The sequence below is a fragment of the Podarcis bocagei genome, assembly GCF_964188305.1.
Source record: "Podarcis bocagei genome assembly, chromosome: 7".
Classification (NCBI taxonomy): Eukaryota; Metazoa; Chordata; class Lepidosauria; order Squamata; family Lacertidae; genus Podarcis; species Podarcis bocagei.
The window spans coordinates 4532572-4552725 of NC_138132.1; the positions used below are offsets into that span (position 1 = coordinate 4532572).

Here is a 20154-nt window from a genome sequence, read left to right on the forward strand (position 1 = left end):
CAACCCGCTGCAAGGCAGGAATCCTGACCACCACAGCCAACCCTAGGTGGGCTCGAACCAGCAACCTTCTAGTTAGCAGCCAGATGCCCTGACCGTCCCTCCCCATCCCTTGTGCTGCCCTCCTGCTAAATCCCCCTGTGCCAACCCCCGTTTGGAACAACGGCAGCTCTCTGTAGAAAAATCCCATTGATGTCGGCGGACAAAAAACAAAGGGAAAAGGCGAGCTCGTTTCCCCTTTAAGGGCTGGGAAGGTACCATTGTGCTCTGTCCGGGGGACGCCGCTGACGTCATCCAGCCGAGAGTGCCTGAGAGCGTGGAGCGTACCAAGAGCCTCCCCCCCTCCGGTGAGAACCCGGAAGCGGCTGGGGCGGCCAGGAGCTCCACGTGGGCGCTGCAGCCATGGAGGTGCGGGGCGGCGGCGGCCGGAGCGGAGCCCCGGAGGGTGAGCTGGGGGTGGGGTTCTTCGGCCCCCGTTTCCCAGAAGAAGCCTAAGAAGGGGGCGAGGCAGCTGCGGGGAGGGTGGGAGCGGAGTGGAGCCTCCATGTGCAAGGGCAGTGTACCTGCGGAGGTTGAAGAGCAGAGGGGGCCGGTGGTCCTGATGCCAAAGGGCCTGCAAGGTCTCCCGGATGTTTAGTTGTGTCCGCCTCTTCGTGACCCCCTGGACCAGAGCACGCCAGGTACTCCTGTCTTCCACTGCCTCCCGCAGTTTGGTCAGACTCATGCTGGTAGCTTCGAGAACACTGTCCCACCATCTCGTCCTCTGTCGTCCCCTTCTCCTTGCGCCCTCCATCTTTCCCAACATCAGGGTCTTTTCCAGGGAGTCTTCTCTTCTCATGAGGTGGCCAAAGTCTTGGAGCCTCAGCTTCAGGATCTGTCCTTCCAGTGAGCACTCAGGGCTGATTTCCTTCAGAATGGAGAGGTTGGATCTTCTTGCCGTCCATGGGACTCTCCAGAGTCTCCTCCAGCATCAGAATTCAAAAGCATCCATTCTTCAGCGATCAGCCTTCTTTATGGTCCAGCTCTCACTTCCATACATCACTACTGGGAAAACCATGGCTTTAACTATACGGACCTTTGTTGGCAAGGTGATGTCCCTGTTTTTTAAGATGCTGTCTAGATTTGTCATTGCTTTTCTCCCAAGAAGCAGGCATCTTTTAATTCCCTGACTGCTGTCACCATCTGCAGTGATCATGGAGCCCAAGAAAGTAAAATCTCTCACTGCCTCCATTTCTTCCCCTTCTATTTGCCAGGAGGTGATGGGACCAGTGGCCATGATCTTAGTTTTTTTGATGCTGAGCTTCAGACCATATTTTGCGCTCTCCTCTTTCACCCTCATTATAAGATTCTTTAATTCCTCCTCACTTTCTGCCATCAAGGTTGTGTCATCTGCATATCTGAGGTTGTTGATATTTCTTCCGGCAATCTTAATTCCGGCTTGGGATTCATCCAGCCCAGCCTTTCGCATGATGAATTCTGCATATAAGTTAAATAAGCAGGGAGACAATATACAGCCTTGTCGTACTCCTTTCCCAATTTTGAACCGATCAGTTGTTCCTTATCCAGTTCTAACTGTAGCTTCTTGTCCCACATAGAGATTTCTCAGGAGACAGATGAGGTGATCAGGCACTCCCATTTCTTTAAGAACTTGCCTTAATAGTAAAGGTAAAGAGACCCCTCACCATTAGGTCCAGTCGCGAACGACTCTGGGGTTGTGGTGCTCATCTCGCTTTATTGGCCGAGGGAGCCGGCGTACAGCTTCCGGGTCATGTGGCCAGCAGGACTAAGCTGCTTCTGGCGAACCAGAGCAGTGCACGGAAACACCGTTTACCTTCCTGCCAGAGTGGTACCTATTTATCTACAGTGGTACGTCAGGTTAAGTACTTAATTCGTTCTGGAGGTCCATTCCTAACCTGAAACTGTTCTTAACCTGAAGCACCACTTTAGCTAATGGGGCCTCCTGCTGCTGCCGTGCCGCCGGAGCACGATTTCTGTTCTCATCCAGAAGCAAACTTCTTAACCTGAAGCACTATTTCTGGGTTAGCGGAGCCTGTAACCTGAAGCATATGTAACATGAGGTACCACTTTGACGTGCTTTCGAACTGCTAGGTTGGCAGGAGCAGGGACTGAGCAACGGGAGCTCACCCCGTTGCGGGGATTCGAACCGCCGACCTTCTGATCGGCAAGTCCTAGGCTCTGTGGTTTAACCCACAGCGCCACCCGCGTCCCTTACTTGCCATAATACTGGGGGCTATTTACTGACCTCTCCAATCTCTCCCCTCCCCCAGGACCGTTGCGTTTTGAGTGCCCGGAGGAGTTTGCTGCCAGCCCGTTTGCCCCGGGGCCGCCTCTCAGCCCTGAGTCGCTCCGGAGCCCCTCGAAGAAGCTGGTGCTGATCAGAGCCCCCGCTAACTTCAGCCCTGAGTGGTAAGCATGTTTGTGTGCATGTGAGTATGAGCGAGCTACGGAAGCCTCAGGTCACCTTTCCACAACCTGCTGCCCTGCGTGTTGGACTACAACTCCCATCAGCCTCAGCGTCACAGGGCCACACTGGTTTCAGCCGAGGGGAGTTGTAGTCCTGGGACCAGGCTGGAGAAAGCTGCCTTAAGATGGGGGTATTACTATTGTTAATTGCATTTATATTCACCTTTTTTTGCTGCTCAAAAGCGACTTGCCGTATTTTAAGCAATCACATATATACCTTAAAACCAACTTTTGAAAAAATCTAAAAGACAAGGATGTAATATATTTAGAGCGGTACCTTGGTTCTCGAACTTAATCCGTTCAAGAAGTCCGTTCGACTCCCAAAACCGTTTGAAAACCTTCCAAAAAATGTTTGCAAAGCGGAACACTTACGGCGTTTGGGAGCTCATTTGTTTAGCAACTAAACCGTTCGGGAACCAAGGTTTGACCGTATTTATTTTACACTAAAGCGTCCCATCCATGCAAAAAGGCCCTAGAGACTTAAAAGTCAAAGGCCTGGTTAAAAAGGAATGTTTTTTTCTGGTGCCTGCCAGAAGATATGGAGTAATGATGCCAGGAGAACGTCTTGTGAGGAGCCACCACTGAAAGGGCCCCATTCTCGTGTCACCACCCTGTGGACCTTTCATTGAGGGGGGACACAAAGAAAGGCCTTGAATGATGGTTGTGGGGTCCAGGCTGGTTCACATGGGGAGAGGTGGTCCTTGAGGCGTTGGGGTCCTGAGCTGTGTATGCCTTTGTAGGTCAAAACCAGCAGTACCCCCCCCCCCAATCGCTCTTTTCCTTGGGGAGGAGTGGGGACAGTCTGCGTACGAGTGTGCAGGGCAGGTCTCGCTGTTCCCAGGTTCTGCAAATACAGCGTTCGCTTGTGCAACCAACATCCTGTAAAATAATCCATTTTAAAAGCTTTGTTGCATCTGTGTGGAAATGCATCTGCGTTCTCTTCCATGGCTAACTCTCTCAACATGTTCCTTGGTTCCTGCCCCGCAGCCTTGAAGGCCACGCCGTGCCCCTCGTGGGCTTCCAGATTCTGAAGGCGCCGCAGTCGGACGGGACCCAGAAGGTCTACCATGTCCAAGCGACTCCAGGGGACCGGGGCAGCAGTGCCCGCCTGCTCGTCCCATCGGGCCACTTGGACCTCCTCACCTGCGCACCCCCTTTCAGCAGCTCCCTGACTTTTTGCGAGAGGTATGGAGACCCCAGTGCCAACCAGCCCCTCTTCCCTGTGGCAGCCAGACCGGCCCCCCAGATCCCCGAAGGCCTCAAGCAGCGCTTCCTGCCTTTTGGGGGCTGTCCGAAGCGGCCCCCTCCCGTGCAGGAAGCTGCCGAGGAGCACCCCCGGAAGAAGAAGAAAAAGAAGCGGACCCTCGAGAGGGTGGAAGACCCCCAGGAGCACCCCCTGGTGAAGCAAGAGGAGTCCCGGGGGAGTCGAGGTCTGGAGGCAATTTCCGAAGGGCTGGTGGCGCGAGAGGAGATAGCCCCCGAGGAAGGGGCTGGGGAGGAGGAGCGCAGGAGCAAGAAGAGGAAGAAGGAGAAGAGGAAAGAAGAGGAGGAAGAGAGGGTGGTGGCACCCGGGAAGGCTGAGCCCAGGTCCCAGGCAGGGGGGAAGGCTGCACACAAGCATAAGAAGAAACGGAAGCATGAAGAGGAGGCAGCTGCAGTGCCAACGGTCTTGGTGGGCCCTGTCTGCCTCGAGACCGAGCCGGGGAGGGAGCTGAGCAGCCTGGAGGGCTGCCCCCAGGCCTGCCTGGCACAAGTCAAAGAGGAGCCTGAGCTTAGCCCTCCCAAGAAGAAGAAAAAGAAGAAGAGGGAGAAAGCCGAGGAGGAACGGGGGACAGCGTCGCTGGAGCCCAGCTCTGTGAAGCAGGAGCTGGGGGGTTGGGGGGACCTGGAAGCCCCCTCTGGGCCACCCGGAGGAGGAGGAGAGGGGCAGTGGGAAGGGGAGTCCTCTGAGCCCAGAGCGGAGGAGCTCAGCCAGAAGCATCACAAGAAGAAAAAGAAGAAGAACAGGAGGGAGGAGGAAGCGTCATGGAAGGAGGAGCCGGCGAGCGAGCAGGAATGAAAAGCTGCCCTCCAGCTCAGGTCTGGGACATCTTGCGGGTGTGAGGGCGGGGGACAGAAACTCCTGCCTTTTCTGAGAACAGTGTCCCCCCCATCACCTCCACAAACTCTTTACGCAGCTTGTCCGGTTGCTGCAGGAGACGGAGATTTGAAGGGGTCCTTGGTTTGCCCACAGCTGCTCAGATCCTTATTTTCTGCCTCTGGATTAGATAAGGAGCTGTGAAGCAGGAACCAAACTTTCTTTTTCAGCAAAGCTTGCTCCCTCCACCCAAGAAGAATAAGGGAGAATCGGGGGGCGGGGGCAGTTTGCCACACAGTGGTGTTTTATTGCAAAGTGGGTGAGGAGGAAGAGAAATATCATTGGCTGCTAGAAAAATAAAAGGTTTTGTCCCCTTCCAGGAGGTTGTGCTGCTCTGCCAGACTTCCTCAAGGCTCTGCAGGCGGCTGAGTTTTTGAGCTGGGAAGTTTGAGGGGTGGGGGGACGGGGCGCCAGACAACAGACTTGCAGAGAATGTGCTCCTGGTCTTCTTGACACGGAGGCCCCTGCTCACTTCGTAGCTTTGAGGAACGGCTGGTGCAGGACGTCAAAGAGCCTTCTGGCCTGGAAGAAAAGGGTGCCATTGAAAATTGGGGAGACAAATGTTCCGTATGTGTATGTGGGGATTCCCGTGGGTGCTGCTCTGTGGGGACCTGTGAGTGGAAAAGGAGGCTCTCTCTGTCACCCTCTTCCCCCAAGCAGTCCCAGCCCTAGGAGACCCCAAAGCCTTTGGAGAAGGGCCATTGCAGATCAGTGGGAGAGCATCCTACGCTCAGTCCCCAACAGGACAGATGCCTGAAACCCTAGAGAGCCTGATGCCAGTTAGATGGTCTATTGTGATATCAGGCAGCAGCTTCTGTTGCTATTTACCGTATTTTTCGCTCTATAGGACACACCCGACCATAGAAGGGGGAGAACAGGAGAAAAAAAAATCCCCCCCCTCTGCTCAGCACCCCTTCAGCAAAGTGGCAGAAGAAACGGAGCCCCTTCCATTTCTCCTTCCCCTTCACTGAAGGGGAGCTGCGCAGAGAGGGAAAACTGTGCAGCGCCTCTCCAGCGAAGCGAAGCCTGGAGAGCAAGAGGGATCGGTGTGCACTGACCGCTTTTGCTCTCCAGGCTTCAGCAAAAGCAACGCGAAGCCTCTGGAGCGTGGAGGGAGCACTCCTTCGGAGGCTTCGCGTTGCTTTCGCTGAAGCCAAGGACCCTGCGTTCGCTCCATAGGACGCACACACATTTCCCCTTCATTTTTGGAGGGGGAAAAGTGCGTCCTATAGAGCGAAAAATACGGTAAATCAGCTCTGAGTTGAGAATCATTGAAGACTGGGGTGTTTACTTTTCAGAATAAGGCCCACAGCTTAGCTGCTTGTGCCCTGAGATTCCTATTACCTGCTGCGATTTGGTGCTTCTGCCGTGCTCCCTGTTCACCACCAGCAGCCTCCCAGTCATTGCACACTTAGTTTCCCACAATGAAGTCCCTGACTCCCTTCCGATCTCAAAGTCACTTTTGATAGGGCCTACGAGGCTACGCTGCTGCAGCTGCGTCACCCACGGGAAATGCAGCCCAGGATGCAAATCCAGCCATTTTGCACTTTCTCCCCCTTCAGTCCTGAGAGCGAGAAGATTGAGGCCTCAAAAGTAGTTCCTGGGAGACCTTGCAAAGTAAAGGTAAAAAAGGTAAAGGACCCCTGGATAGTTAAGTCCAGTCAAAGGCGACTATGGGGTTGCGGCGCTCATCTCGCTTTCAGGCCAAGGGTGTCGGCGTTTGTCCACAGACAGCTTTCTGGGTCATGTGGCCAGCAGGATTAAACCGCTTCTGGTGCAACAGAACACCGTGACGGAAACCAGAGCAGCGCACAGAAATGCTGTTTACCTTCCCGCCACAGTGGTACCTATTTATCTACTTGCACTGGTGTGCTTTTGAACTGCTAGGTTGGCAGAAGCAGGGACCAAGCAACGGGAGCTCGCAACCATTATGCGGATTCGAACCGCCAACCTTGCAATCGGCAAGCCCAAGAGGCTTGGTGGTTTAGACCACAGCGCCACCTCCGTTTCCGTGCGCTCTGGTTTCCATCACAGTGTTCTGTTGTGCCAGAAGCGGTTTAGTCATGCTGGCCACATGACCTGGAAAGTTGTCTGTGGACAAACACTGGCTACCTTGGCCTGAAAGTGAGATGAGGGCCGCAACCCCATAGTCGCCTTTGACTGGACTTAACCGTCCGGGGGTCCTTTACCTTTTACCTTGCAAAGTACCTGACTACAGTACTACAATGTGGCAGGCCTTGACCTCCCACAAGCCGACGAAAAACTATTTGTGCATTGGCCAGCTGTACCTTTTGGGGCCCGATCCCTGGGCACAGGGACAGATCCTCCTTGGAAGCTTGGATGATGCTTTGCAGCGACTACAAGGCAAGAGTTAAAAAGTTAAAAAGGAAGTCTAAGAAGGAAGAACAGGGCTTAAGAGTTCACAAAGTGTTCTGCAGCAGGGCTGGGGAACCCTTTTCAAGTCTAGGGGCCGCGTTCCCCGGGTGGGACCAGATGCTAAGACACCTGGCTTGAGAGCAGTACATGTGAAAAGGATCTAGGAGTCTTGGTTGACCACAAACTTGACATGAGCCAACAGTGTGATGCGACAGCTAAAAAAGCCAATGCAATTCTGGGCTGCATCAATAGGAGTATAGCATCTAGATCAAGGGAAGTAATAGTGCCACTGTATTCTGCTCTGGTCAGACCTCACCTGGAGTACTGTGTCCAGTTCTGGGCACCACAATTCAAGAAGGACACTGACAAACTGGAACGTGTCCAGAGGAGGGCAACCAAAATGGTCAAAGGCCTGGAAACGATGCCTTATGAGGAACGGCTAAGGGAGCTGGGCATGTTTAGCCTGGAGAAGAGGAGGTTAAGGGGTGATATGATAGCCATGTTCAAATATATAAAAGGATGTCACATAGAGGAGGGAGAAAGGTTGTTTTCTGCTGCTCCAGAGAAGCGGACACGGAGCAATGGATCCAAACTACAAGAAAGAAGATTCCACCTAAACATTAGGAAGAACTTCCTGACAGTAAGAGCTGTTTGACAGTGGAATTTGCTGCCAAGGAGTGTGGTGGAGTCTCCTTCTTTGGAGGTCTTTAAGCAGAGGCTTGACAACCATATGTCAGGAGTGCTCTGATGGTGTTTCCTGCTTGGCAGGGGGTTGGACTCGATGGCCCTTGTGGTCTCTTCCAACTCTAGGATTCTATGATTCTAGGTGGATGCAAATACTACCTTTGTACAGTGAGCTAGCTGCTACACAGACACCCACATCCCTCTCTGGCCGCCCCGAGAGGCATTATTGCAACATTCCAGCTTGTCAGAAATGCTCAAGGAGAGTTTGAGGCAGGGCTGACGGGTGGTGGGGGCTGGGGAGAGACCTGAAGGCCCGGCAGAAGAGGCTTAGAGGGCCACATTTGTGCCCAGGCCTGAGGTTCCCCAGTCCTGTTCTGTAGGAGGGCCACAGGAAGCGTTTCCAAAAGGGAGTGGGGGTGGCGGCACCCTGAGTGTATTTTTAGCGCTGAAGCAGTCCTGTCCCCCCAGAATATCTCATTTCTGGGATTAAAGGGAAGGGCTTTTGGGTCAAAGGGCATAGGCTGCCAGACTTGAAATGGGTGCTTCTCTTGAAAACTTGCCCCTCCCATGCCAAGGAAAGACACTCACTCCGAAGGTGGTGAGCAGACTCAGGGTGTCTGTCTTGTTCACCGATTTCACGCTGGTCAGGCAGTCTGTCACCTGCAATGAGAGAAGGAAGAAGAAGAAGAGTTTGGATTTGATATCCCGCTTTATCACTACCCAAAGGAGTCTCAAAGCGGCTAACATGCTCCTTTCCCTTCCTCCCCCACAACAAACACTCTGTGAGGTGAGTGGGGCTGAGAGACTTCAGAGAAGTGTGACTGGCCCAAGGTCACCCAGCAGCTGTGTGTGGAGGAGCGGAGACGCGAACCCGGTTCACCAGATTACGAGTCCACCGCTCTTAAGCACTACACCACACTGGCCAAGCCTGGGATAGCTCAGTCAGTACAGCAGGATGCTCTTAATCTCAGGGTTGCGGGTTCAAGATTCTTGTGTTGCAAGCAGTTGCGGTAGATGAGCCTCGTGGTCCCTGCCAACTCTATGATTCTGTGGAGAGCTCTGCAGCACCTGACCATGGTTGGTGTTTCTATTTATTTTGCAAGCTTCAGAGAGGAATGAATGCTAGTAGCATTTCAGGTGCTTTCAGTAAAAGCATGGGAGGGAGATGCTTGGTTTTAGAGATGGCAAAGAACAGCAGGGCAAAGGGTGATCTGTCATACATGTGGTGGTCAAGGACTTACGGCCACTGTCTCCTTAAAAACAGTGCCGCCTTCATCCTTTTTCCATCTGGGATTATTTGGATGACAGGCATGGGAGGAAATAGATGCTGACAACCTGTTACCCAAGTGGCAGAGTTGGAAAGGGCTCTCTGTGTGTGAGAGTGGGAATAAAAAGGGGGCAATCAGCAACTGGGGAAAACGAGCCTGATCTAGGTCTGTGGCTCTCTAGCTAACACGGCTGAGGCTGGTGGCAAGGAGTTTCTTACTCTCGACAGGTAGTCCCGGTCCACTTTCTCCTTCAGCAAGTCAGCCGGCTTCTGCTCGTAGGCTTTGTAGGTTTCCAAGTAGCGTCCTGCTTCCTCCGGGCTGGAGAGGGGAAAGAGAAGCCGGAGGGCTCAGCAGACCCACCTCGGAACACAACACCCCCTGTTTCGTGAGCAAAGCTTGACAGCAAGTTTCATTATTGCCTTTTTTTTTCCTGGGGGGGGGGGGAAATCTAATCTATTGACAATGAGGACTGGAAACTTAGGTTCCTCGAGTAGCTGACAAGCTGGGGATTCTGCACGTGGTGCAATGTGTGTCGCCACCTCGACAGGGGAGGGGAGGCAGGTGTCATCTCACAAGATTTTGGGGGCTGGGAAATGCTTTCCAAAAGGGAGCGTCTCATTCCCTAGATCTTTGGAGCAATGCAACTGCAGTTGGAGGATGGATGGCGGCTAACAGATTGAGGTTGAATCCTGACAAGACAGAAGTACTGTTTTTGGGGGACAGAAGGTGGGCGGGTGTGGGGGACTCCCTGGCCCTGAATGGGGTAACTGTGTCGCTGAAGGACCAGGTACGCAGCCTGCGAGTCATTTTGGACTCACAGCTGTCCATGGAGGTGCAGGTCAATTCTGTGTCCAGGGCAGCTGTTTACCAGCTCCATCTGGTACGCAGGATGAGACCCTATCTGCCCGTGGACTGCCTCGCCAGAGTGGAGAATGCTCTGGTTATCTCCCACTTGGACTACTGCAATGCACTGTACATGGGGCTACCTTTGAAGGTGACGCAGAAACTACAACTAATCCAGAATGCGGCAGCTAGACTGGTGACTGGGAGTGGCGGCCAAGACCACATAATACCGGTCTTGAAAGACCTACACTGGCTCCCAGTACCGAGCACAATTCAAAGTGTTGGTGCTGACCTTTAAAGCCCTAAATGGCCACGGTCCAGTATATCTGAAGGAGAATCTCCACCCCCATTGTTCTACCCGGACACTGAGGTCCAGCACCGAGGGCCTTCTGGCGGTTCCCTCCCTGCGAGAAGCCCAGTTACAGGGAACCAGGCAGAGGGCCTTCTCGGTAGTGGTGCCCTCCCTGTGGAACACCCTCCCACTATATGTCAAAGAGAACAACTACCAGACTTTTAGAAGACATCTGAAGGCAGCCCTGTTCAGGGAAGCTTTTAATGTTTGATGTATTACGGTATTTTAATATTTTGTTGGAAGCTGCCCAGAGTGGCTGGGGAAGCCCAGCTAGATGGGCGGGGTATAAATAATAAATTAATATTATTATTTATTATATATTATATATTACCCCCAGGGGTGGGCTGGGGCAGCCTGCCTCCTGACGCACAGGAATACACCCTCTGCCATGAACTCTAGCAGCAGAAAAGTCTTTGTGATGGGAAGAGGCTGAGGGCTGGATTGAGAGGGAACTCGCTGAGTAATAATAATAATAATAATAATAATAATAATAATAATAATAATTTATTATTTATACCCCGCCCATCTGGCTGGGCTTCCCAGTACACAGACCAGCCATTGAAAGAATGCAGCCATCCACCGTTTTCTGGGGCAGAGCGAATTCCAGGTCCTGCTGCTAGAAATCTGGCTTTTTAACCTGGATTTGCACCCTGGGTCTTCTGCACACCAAGTGCTTGCCCTGCCGCTGAATCCCTGCCCCCTCCAAACTACCTTGGGCCAGAGCTAGACCGCATTCAGGACAGTGATTCAGAAGCTGGGAACTTCCTCTATGCTGTTGTTTCGAGTTTCTGCAGACGCCCCCTCTCCCCCCCCCCCCAGTCTTTGGTCCTCACCTCCAGGCCAGGATGAGGGTACAGTCAGCGAGGATGCAGATCTTGGCCAGTTCCTTCAGTGCCTGGTGTGGGTCTTTCTAAAGGGAACAAGGAAGGAGTTGGGAAGATGAGCCACACAGGTCTGGAGGGGGTAGAGAATGAGGGGTGTCTCTGTGGAAGGAGTGGGACGTGGGTGGCGCTGTGGCTTAAACCATAGAGCCTAGGGCTTGCTGATCAGAAGGTCAGCGGTTCGAATCCCCGCGACGGGGTGAGCTCCAATTGCTCAGTCCCTGATCCTGCCAACCTAGCAGTTTGAAAGCACACCAAAGTGCAAGTAGATAAATAGGTACCACTCCAGCGGGAAGGCAAACGGTGTTTCCGTGCGCTGCTCTGGTTCGCCAGAAGCAGCTTAGTCCTGCTGGCCACATGACCCGGAAGCTGTACGCCGGCTTCCTCGGCCAGTAAAGCAAGATGAGCGCCACAACCCCAGAGTCAGCCACGACTGGACCTAATGGTCAGGGGTCCCTTTACCTTTACTTGTGGGAGGAAGGGAATCTGGCTGCAGCATCAAAGCAAAGACCCGCCCAGCCCAGCATTCCCTCTCTCAAGCAGAACGTGAAGGGGACAGTTCACAACTGGTGTCTGGGGATTCCTCTGACGTCACGGAGAGGGAATGAACACAAGAAGTGCCTGGTGGATCAGGCCAAAAGGGGCTTGTCTAGTCTAGCATCCTCTTCTCCCAGTGGCTAAATACCCTAACGAACCTAGGAATCTAGATGAGACTGCCTCTGGGCCTGGAGGATCCATAAGGACATAAGAACCTGGCTCAGGCCAATGGCTAATATTAATAACAATAATAATAATAATAATAATTTTTTGTTTATACCCTGCCCTTCCCGGTTCAAAAACCGGGCTCAGGGCGGCTAACAACAACTTTAAAACAATTATAAAAGCAGCATAAAATACAGTATAATAACATGAATAACAATAAAAATCAATTTAGGGGAAATAAGCATTAGACAATCCCCAGGGCTAGCTGGCTGAATTGGTCCTACTTGGGCCAGCGAGGAGACCAGGGGAGAATTAGCTGTGGGGTCTCAGAGCGGGTGATCTTCATAAAAGGGGAGGGGGAGGGAAGAGAAGGGAATTAAAAGATCAGGCTGAATTGAAATTAAAGGCCAGGCGGAATAGCTCTGTCTTACAGGCCCGGCGGAAGGAGGTTAAATCCTGCAGGGCCCTGGTCTCTTGGGACAGAGCATTCCACTAGGTAGGAGCCATCACTGAGAAGGCCCTGGCCCTGGTGGAGGATAGTCTGACTTCCTTAGGGCCCGGGACCTCTAAACTATGGTTATTCATGGACCTTAAAGTCCTCTGCGGGGCATACCAGGAGAGGCGGTCCCAGAGATACAAGGGCCCTAAGCCACAAAGGGCTTAGTTCAGCATCCTGTTCTCACAGTGAACAAACATATACTCCAAAGGGAAACTTACTCCCTGACCTTTCCCGCCCCGCCCTGGCCACAGTGTTCCATGCGACAGTCACCTCCAGGCTTGACTACTGTAATTCGCTCTGTGTGGGGCTGCCCTTGAAGCTGTCCCAGAAACTCCAGCGGGTGCAGAATGCTGCAGCGAGGCTCCTCACGAGGTCTCTGCCATGGGAGCATATTCACCCAGTGCTTTTCCAGCTGCACTGGCTCCTAGTGGAGTATCGGGTCAGGTTCAAAGTGCTGGTTTTGACCTTTAAAGCCCTTCACGGCCTAGGACCCTTGTACCTACGAGACTGCCTCTCCCGGTATGCCCCACGGAGGACCTTAAGGTCCATAAATAGCAACACCCTAGAGGTCCCGGGCCCTAAGGAAGTCAGATTAGCCTCAACCAGAGCCAGGGCCTTCTCAACACTGGCCCCGGCCTGGTGGAACGCTCTGTCTCATGAGACCAGGGCCCTGCAGGATCTGATTTCTTTCCGCAGGGCCTGTAAGACAGAGTTGTTCCGGCTGGCCTTTGGGTTAGAATCAGTTTGATTCCCTCCCCCTCTTTCTTTTTCCTTTCTCCTCCTGTGAAGAGGCTGCATCCTAATGTTTTAATGTTGCATTTTAATCTTATTTTTTAAATTGTATTTTAATCAACCTGTTTTTATTACCGGTTGTTAGCCACCCTGAGCCCGGTCTTGGCTGGGGAGGGCAGGGTATAAATATAAATATAAATAAAGTAAAAAAATAAATAAAACAAGCAGGATCCCCTCTCCCTTCATTTAGGTTTCCAGCTGTGGAGCCAGAGCTGAGCCATGACTGATAACCTTATCTTCCATGACTTTGTCCAACCCTCTTAAAACTATCCAGTTTGGTGGCCTTCACTTCCTCCTGCAGGCGTGAGTTCCACAGTTTAACTCTGCTGCGCGAAGGAGGACTTCCTTTGGTCTGTCCCGAATCTTCCAACATTCAGCTTCGCTGCGTGGCCACGAGTTCTAGCATTAGGAGAGAAAAACGTCTCTCTTACCTGCTTTCTCCTTGCCATGCGTAATTTGATAAGCTACCCTGACACACCTTGCTTGCCTTTTCTCTAAACTGAAAGAGAAGATTGAAAAGAAGTGGCTTCTGTGGTCCAGGGACTGAGAATAGGGGTTGGCGGGTTTTGTGGAGCTGGCAGCCCGAGCCGGAGGGAAGGAGAGGGCTGGAGTCAGAGGAGGTAAGGTGGTTCAAGGTGTCTCACCACATCGACTTGAAGCAGCAGCACCTGTAGCATGTACGTCTTTCCGAGCTGGCGCAAGCGTTCGTGGATGTAGCCGGGGTTCAGGTTGTGGTACCGGAGACTGCGGGTGGCAGAGAGAGAGAGAGAGAGAGAGAGAAAAGAGACCATTCAGAGCAAATTTTATTTTGTCAAAAGGGGTGCACCAGCTGTGTGGGAGAGGCTGCCGGGCCCTTTAAATGGCCTTTGCCAAATCTCGGGGCACAGGTGAAATGTTACATTGCTGGAGAGACCCCTTTCCCAGCAAAGATGCTATATGGTTCAATGCCTGATTTGCAGGCTGCCTGAGCGGCTTGGGGTGTGCTCAGATGCCCATGTCTGCCAATTCTCACCTCAGGAAAAGGGCGCAGGTGCTTTGGCCCAGCACGTAATCCGGGACACTGTCGCCAAACTCCCAGGGTACATTGCGGATGAACTTCAGGATAGGGTTCCCCCTCTGAGGAAAGAAGGGGGTAAAGTGGGGAGTCAATGGGCGTCAGGGTTTCAGAGGTCATAGAAGCAACTAGAATGTGCAAAATATTGGAAGACCCAAGATTTGCCCACCGTGGAAGAATGGCAGACGCAACTGATAGACTATATGGAACTGGCAGAAATGACTGGCAGAATCCGAGACCTGGGAGAAGAGGCAGTGGAAGAGGACTGGAAAAAGTTTAAGGACTATTTACAAAAACATTGTAAACTGTATGAGTGTTAAGAAGGGTGCAGGACTGAAAACAACATGGCACCAGCAATTTAGTTAAAAGAAAAATGAGAATAAGTTGAGATTTGAGAAATAAGATAAACTTTGGAATAACATTATGTCTAAATTAAGTATTTGAGTATTTGATAAAAATGTTTAAAGTCGGGGACATAATATTTGAACACTACAAAATAAGAGTTGAAATAAGGTGATAAATTGCTGTTTGTAATCTTAGAACTGGAACGCAGGATTGGGAGATGTGAGGAAGTCCAAAAGCTTAAGAAAAGATGGATGTTGGATATCTGATTTTGTTGTATATTTTTACTATATGTTTAAATTTTTTTGCTTTGTTCTGTCTTTCTTTGTTTGTTGCATTTTGGTGTTGGTTTTATATGTGTTTGGTGAATTTAATGTTTAAAATGCTTAATAAATATTTTTTTTAAAAAAAAATAGAAGCAACTAGAATGTGGGGTAAGTGAGAGAGGAAAGTGGGAAGGCAGACACAGAAGGAAGGGGCCAGAAAGGAGAGGCAAAAGATCTTGCCGCCTCCTGCCAAATTCTGCCAAGGCCCTTTTACATGGACACCTGGAGCGGTTTTCTTGACAGCTGTGAGCATGTGACTCTTTCAGATTTAAACTGGGGCTCAGCCCTGGAAGCAGTTGTGAATGCCTGGCCTGCTCATACAGAGAAGGTAGTCTCTGAACCCTCGAAGGCTGCCAAGATGGAGGAAGAATGGTTTACAAGCAAGGTGGGGTCTGAGGCTTTTCCCTTTGCGAAACTAAGCAGGGCCGTCCAATGGACAGAGTTTCTGGATTTGAGTTCAGGAGGTCTGGACTGGAATTCCTGCAAAGCCATGGAGGTTTATACAGTAAGTGCAGTCGGTTACACACATTGGCTGTGATTCCGGCATTGCATGGGGTTGGATTAGATAGCACGTGGTGTCCCTTACAATTCTATGGTTCATTTGGGATTTCGGAACTGCCCTGGGCTCTGTTCGAAATCCACCACAGCTTGACCTTTCTAGAGCAGCCTCTGGGTAACACATAACGCCAGCAGAATTGCCCAAAGGGGCAAGGGCTGAGAGAGGAGGAGGAGGAGTCCCCTGCCTGCTTGCCCACTCCCCTCTCTCACCTGACGGGGGCTGACGATGATGCTATTGTGTTTGGTTCCTGGTTTCGGCGCTGGGTTCAAGGGGGGTGCTCTGTCTTCCGTTGCCCTTTGCACGACAGGGAGGCTCTTGTTTTCGCCATGTGGAGGGGGCACTCTTGGGAGAGCAGAGGCAGCGGTTGTGGCAACAGGTGCTCCTTGCTTCGCCTGAGGAGCTGAGGAGGCCGCCACTTGTCCAACGACATAGTCTGCGTACGATGCGCCCCCTGGCGCAACTGGGGCCTCGGAGGCTGGCAAGGCTTTGGCTGCAGAAGAGGGTTTGAAAAGAAGTTTCACCTGGAAATAGAGAGGGTGGGGAGAGAATGTTGGGTGACTGAGGAATTCATTTTGGCTCTGTTGGAGAGAAGAGACGGTGGCTTCCGTGAGGGAGGGAGCTCTGTGCATGCGTTGGGTTTCAGTGTGATTATTTACTGATTATTTCATAAAAACAAACAAAGCTCAAAGTGGTTTACAATGGGAATAATACCACAAAACTATCAGTAAAAACAACTCTTTATATCATTATAAAATCAGCAATAAACCAAAAACAGATTAAAACATGGACCAAACATTCTGCGTGCTCATTTTGCATCTCTGGCTAGGCTTTTCTGAACAAAAATGCTTTTAGCAGGTGCAGGAAAGAGTTTAGTGAAGGCACCTGCCTGATATCCATAGGCAGGGAGTTCCTAAGTGTAGATGCCACCACACTAAAATATTTCGTTCTTACAAATGTGGAATGGGTATTATGTTGCACCTGTAACAGGGCCAGTTCCACTGATCGAAGCTGTCGAGTGGACACTTGTAGGGTAAGGGGATCTCACGGGTGAACCGGTCCATGCTGCAGCATTCTGCACTAACTGCAACTTCTGGGACGAGTGTGAGGGAATCCTCACCCAGAGCGCATTGCAGCAATCCAGTATGCAATACAGACTACAGAGGTCAGACCTTCCCGGTCATGAAACCAACTGATGAAGATTTCGGGGGGTGGGAGGGAATAGTCCTCCAAGAGAGATCTTCACAACCCCACCCAAAACCTCCCGTCGTACCGGAGCGACGTCTTCATCGTCCATCTTCACAGTGAACTTCTTCCTCCCTTCCGATGCCTTCTCAGATGCTGGGGGCTCCATGTCTCCAGTTCCTGGCAAGAGTCAAGGTACATCTGAAAGCCTTGCTCAGTCTCTCCACCTGCTGCTGTAGGATGCCAGCTTGTAGCCCTATGGCAGCACATGTGTTTTCCAAGAAGAGCTTGGATTTGGATTTGATATCCTGCCGTTCACTCCTTTTAAGGAGTCTCAAAGCGGCTAACATTCTCCTTTCCCTTCCTCCCCCACAACAAACACTCTGTGAGGTGAGTGGGGCTGAGAGACTTCAGAGAAGTGTGACTGGCCCAAGGTCACCCAGCAGCTGCATGTGGAGGAGCAGAGACACGAACCCAGTTCATCAGATTACGAGTCTCCCGCTCCTAACCACTACACCACACTGGCTCAAGAGTAGTGTGGCACAAGAGAAGCAGGCTAAAAGCTGGCACGGCACAGCTCTGAAAGATTCTCCTCTTATTTCATGATGTTCACCAGCTGCCAGAATCCAGGAGGAATACCTTATCCGCCAGCCACACACCCATTTCTCAAGCACAGAATCAGAGTTGGAAGGGAGCAACAGGGTCATCTAGCCCAACCCCTGCAAGGAAGGAATCATTTTATGTGAGAAGCGGAACTAGGCATGGGGGGCAGGCTAGGAATTATGTTTCCCTCCCCTTATGGTTTTGATCTATGGGCTACTTTTAAAATGAGGCTGCATTTTAAATTGCATTTTAACCTGTATTTTAAATTGGTCCCCCCCCCATTATGATTTTACTGTAATTTTACTGGTGTTAGCTGCCCTGAACCTCTGGCTGGGGAGGGCGGGGTATAAATAAAATTTATTATTTATTATTATAAATCAATAGTTTATATATGCATCACAGAAGGTCAACGAAAACGAGCTTATGTGCACGACAACTAAATGCTTTCTGCATTCCAGGCAAATGTGTTTTTGTCTTGAGTGGGTGAAAACTGCTGAAATGCTTTTGGCTCCACCCGACCTGTTTGAGTGGGCACTGTGTGTTTATTCAGGACGTTCTCTCGGCTTTCTCACCCATTAAATGGGAGCAACGGGCCCCTAAGGGAATGGTATGAGGGCACCTGCCCTTTTGCTCCAGCTAAACAGGTCTGGGTATGATTTGGAGTGGTTGGAGGAGACACTGCCTGGGAAAAACCCCATCAAGACTCTTAAGTTCTGTGCTGCAAGAAAGGCAGGATAGAGATGGACTAATCTTAAAAAGCAGAGACATCACCTTGCCAACAAAGGTCCGTATAGTTAAAGCTCTGGTTTTTCCAGTAGTGATATATGGAAGTGAGAGCTGAACCATAAAAAAGGCTGATTGCCAAAGAATTGATGCTTTTGAATTCTGGTGCTGGAGGAGACTCTTGAGAGTCCCATGGACTGCAAGAAGATCCAGCCTCTCCATTCTGAAGGAAATCAGCCCTGAGTGCTCACTGGAAGGACAGATCCTGAAGCTGAGGCTCCAATACTTTGGCCACCTCATGAGAAGAGAAGACTCCCTGGAAAAGACCCTGATGTTGAGAAAGATGGAGGGCACAAGGAGAAGGGGGCGACAGAGGACGAGATGGTGGGACAGTGTTCTCGAAGCTACCAGCATGAGTTTGACCAAACTGCGGGAGGCTGTGGAAGACAGGAGTGCCTGGCGTGCTCTGGTCCAGGGGGTCACGAAGAGGCGGACACGAATAAACGACTAAACAACAACAATTATTATTATTATTACTACTAGTATGAGAGTCAATGACAAACCTAGACAGCATCTTAAAAAGCAGAGACATCACCTTGCTGACAAAGGTCCGTATAGTTAAAGCTCTGTATAGTTAAAGCTCTGTATAGTTTAAGCCAGTGTTTTTCAACCTTTTTTCGGCAAAGGCACACTTGTTTCATGAAAAAAAAATCACGAGGCACACCACCATTAGAAAATGTTAAAAAATTTAACTCAGTGCCTATATTGACTATATATAAAGTAATTCTCTTGAATAGGAATCAAATAAACACAAATAAAGTATTTTATAATTACTTTATTATGAAATAGTAAGTAAACAGAAATGTGAAAAATTATAAAATACTTTATTTTTAAATCTTTCGAATTTTTCAATTTTTCCCACGGCACACCAGGCAACATCTCGCGGCACACTAGTGTGCCGTGGAACAGTGGTTGAAAAACACTGGTTCAAGCTCTGGTTTTCCCAGTAGTGATGTATGGAAGTGAGAGCTGGACCATAAAGAAGGCTGATCGCCGAAGAATGGATGCTTTTGAATTCTGGTGCTGGAGGAGACTCTTGAGAGTCCCATGGATTGCAAGAAGATCAAACCTCTCCATTCTGAAGGAAATCAAAGGGATAACAGTGATCATTAGAGTGTAGGAAGAGCCTGGCTGCTGGATCAGGCCAAGGAATCGACCCATCTCAGCCCAGCCTCCTGCTCTCAAAGTGGCCGACCAGATGCCCTTTATGGGAAACCCTTGACAGGAATATTATAAAAAATAAAAGCATTAAAATCAGAATATTTTGGGAGGGGAGCCTTCCCCCCCCCCAGCCTCCCTCTTCCAAATGCCCACAACTGTGAGCTCTTTGCAGGCAGGGACCTTCCATTCTGCTCTTTTGCCAATTACAATTTGTGTGTTGCTTATTATTGGGATATGGGGAGGGGTCACGACCTCCAAACTTGGGTCGTGTCAGAATCACCATGGTAACGGGGAAACGCCCTCCCCTTCCCCTTCGCGCCGTCCATCATAAATTCTGCCTCTTGATTGGACGACAGGGGCTCACCTGCTCAGGCGCATGCGCATCAGTTCTCGCGGCTGGCTCGTTCTCTCTGACTCCCGGACGATAGACACCGACGCCAAGCGAAGCGCAGAGCAGCCACTGAGTCTTCTTTAGCCGCCAGTGCATTTATAGCGGAAAGGGCCGCGCGGCGGGCAGCGCGTGAGGCGAGGCCGGGCCGCTCCTTCCGGCGGCCGTCGTTTCCCGAGAGGAACCCGGATGTTTCTTCTTCCGGGCGCTCTAGCCCCTTCCTTTGCCCCAACTCTATGGTTAAGGAGAAGCCAGGCAAGGCTTTTCCTATCTCTGGGGCGAATCCGCCTCCAGAATAAACGTATTAAAAAAGCTCTCAAACATTTATTTCCCTCACAGTCAACCGACTCAGGAAAAAGCGAATTTACACCCAACCTGGGCGCCGCCATGGGCACAAGGCGGAGCCGGAAATCACTCTAGCATTCGTCCTCTATGGCAGTCCTCGTTGGGCTTCCGCCGGAAGCGTCGCTGAGGGTGAAGCTGAGGGGAAAGAGGCTTTTCGGGGTCGAGAGCCATGGCGCCCGAGGAGGCCCAGGAGGGGCCTTCGCTTCCCGGAGGGCCTGCCTTGTCCCGCTCCGGGCTGCGGGTGTCCTTCGCGGAGGTGGCGGTGCGCTTCAGCCCGGGCGAGTGGGACCTGCTGGGCCCGTGGCAGAGGGCTCTGTACAAGGAGGTCACGCTGGAGAACTACGCCAATGTTCTCTCCCTGGGGGGGAGCAGCGCCCCGGACCCCTCGGATCCTGC

At 51.3% G+C, this 20154-nt stretch overlaps 2 protein-coding genes across 4 annotated transcripts; one reads left to right on the top strand and one right to left on the bottom strand.

Moving 5' to 3' along the window:
* Window positions 1-357: 357 nt before the first annotated feature.
* POLR1G (RNA polymerase I subunit G) lies at window positions 358-4935 on the top strand. The gene is made up of 3 exons (XM_081200509.1): window positions 358-442; window positions 2286-2424; window positions 3469-4935. Exons 1-3 carry the CDS (start codon window positions 400-402, stop codon window positions 4538-4540), a joined length of 1254 nt encoding a protein of 417 aa, XP_081056635.1. The 5' UTR covers window positions 358-399; the 3' UTR covers window positions 4541-4935.
* On the bottom strand, window positions 4845-19527 carry ERCC1 (ERCC excision repair 1, endonuclease non-catalytic subunit). Of its 3 annotated transcripts, none has more exons than XM_081200576.1 (10): window positions 19390-19524; window positions 16567-16658; window positions 15506-15817; window positions 14028-14131; window positions 13660-13759; window positions 10975-11051; window positions 9165-9264; window positions 8267-8338; window positions 6907-6975; window positions 4845-5140 (listed from the first exon to the last, which is right to left on the bottom strand). In XM_081200576.1, the coding sequence occupies exons 2-10, from the start codon at window positions 16645-16647 to the stop codon at window positions 5087-5089; spliced, it is 969 nt and encodes a 322-aa protein (XP_081056702.1). In that variant the 5' UTR covers window positions 16648-16658; window positions 19390-19524; the 3' UTR covers window positions 4845-5086. The 3 variants fall into 3 exon arrangements, with proteins under 3 accessions (XP_081056702.1, XP_081056703.1, XP_081056701.1); XM_081200577.1 differs by lacking the exon at window positions 19390-19524 and adding an exon at window positions 19233-19254; XM_081200575.1 differs by lacking the exon at window positions 16567-16658 and having other exon boundaries at window positions 19390-19527.
* Between the last annotated feature and the right edge of the window lie 627 nt (window positions 19528-20154).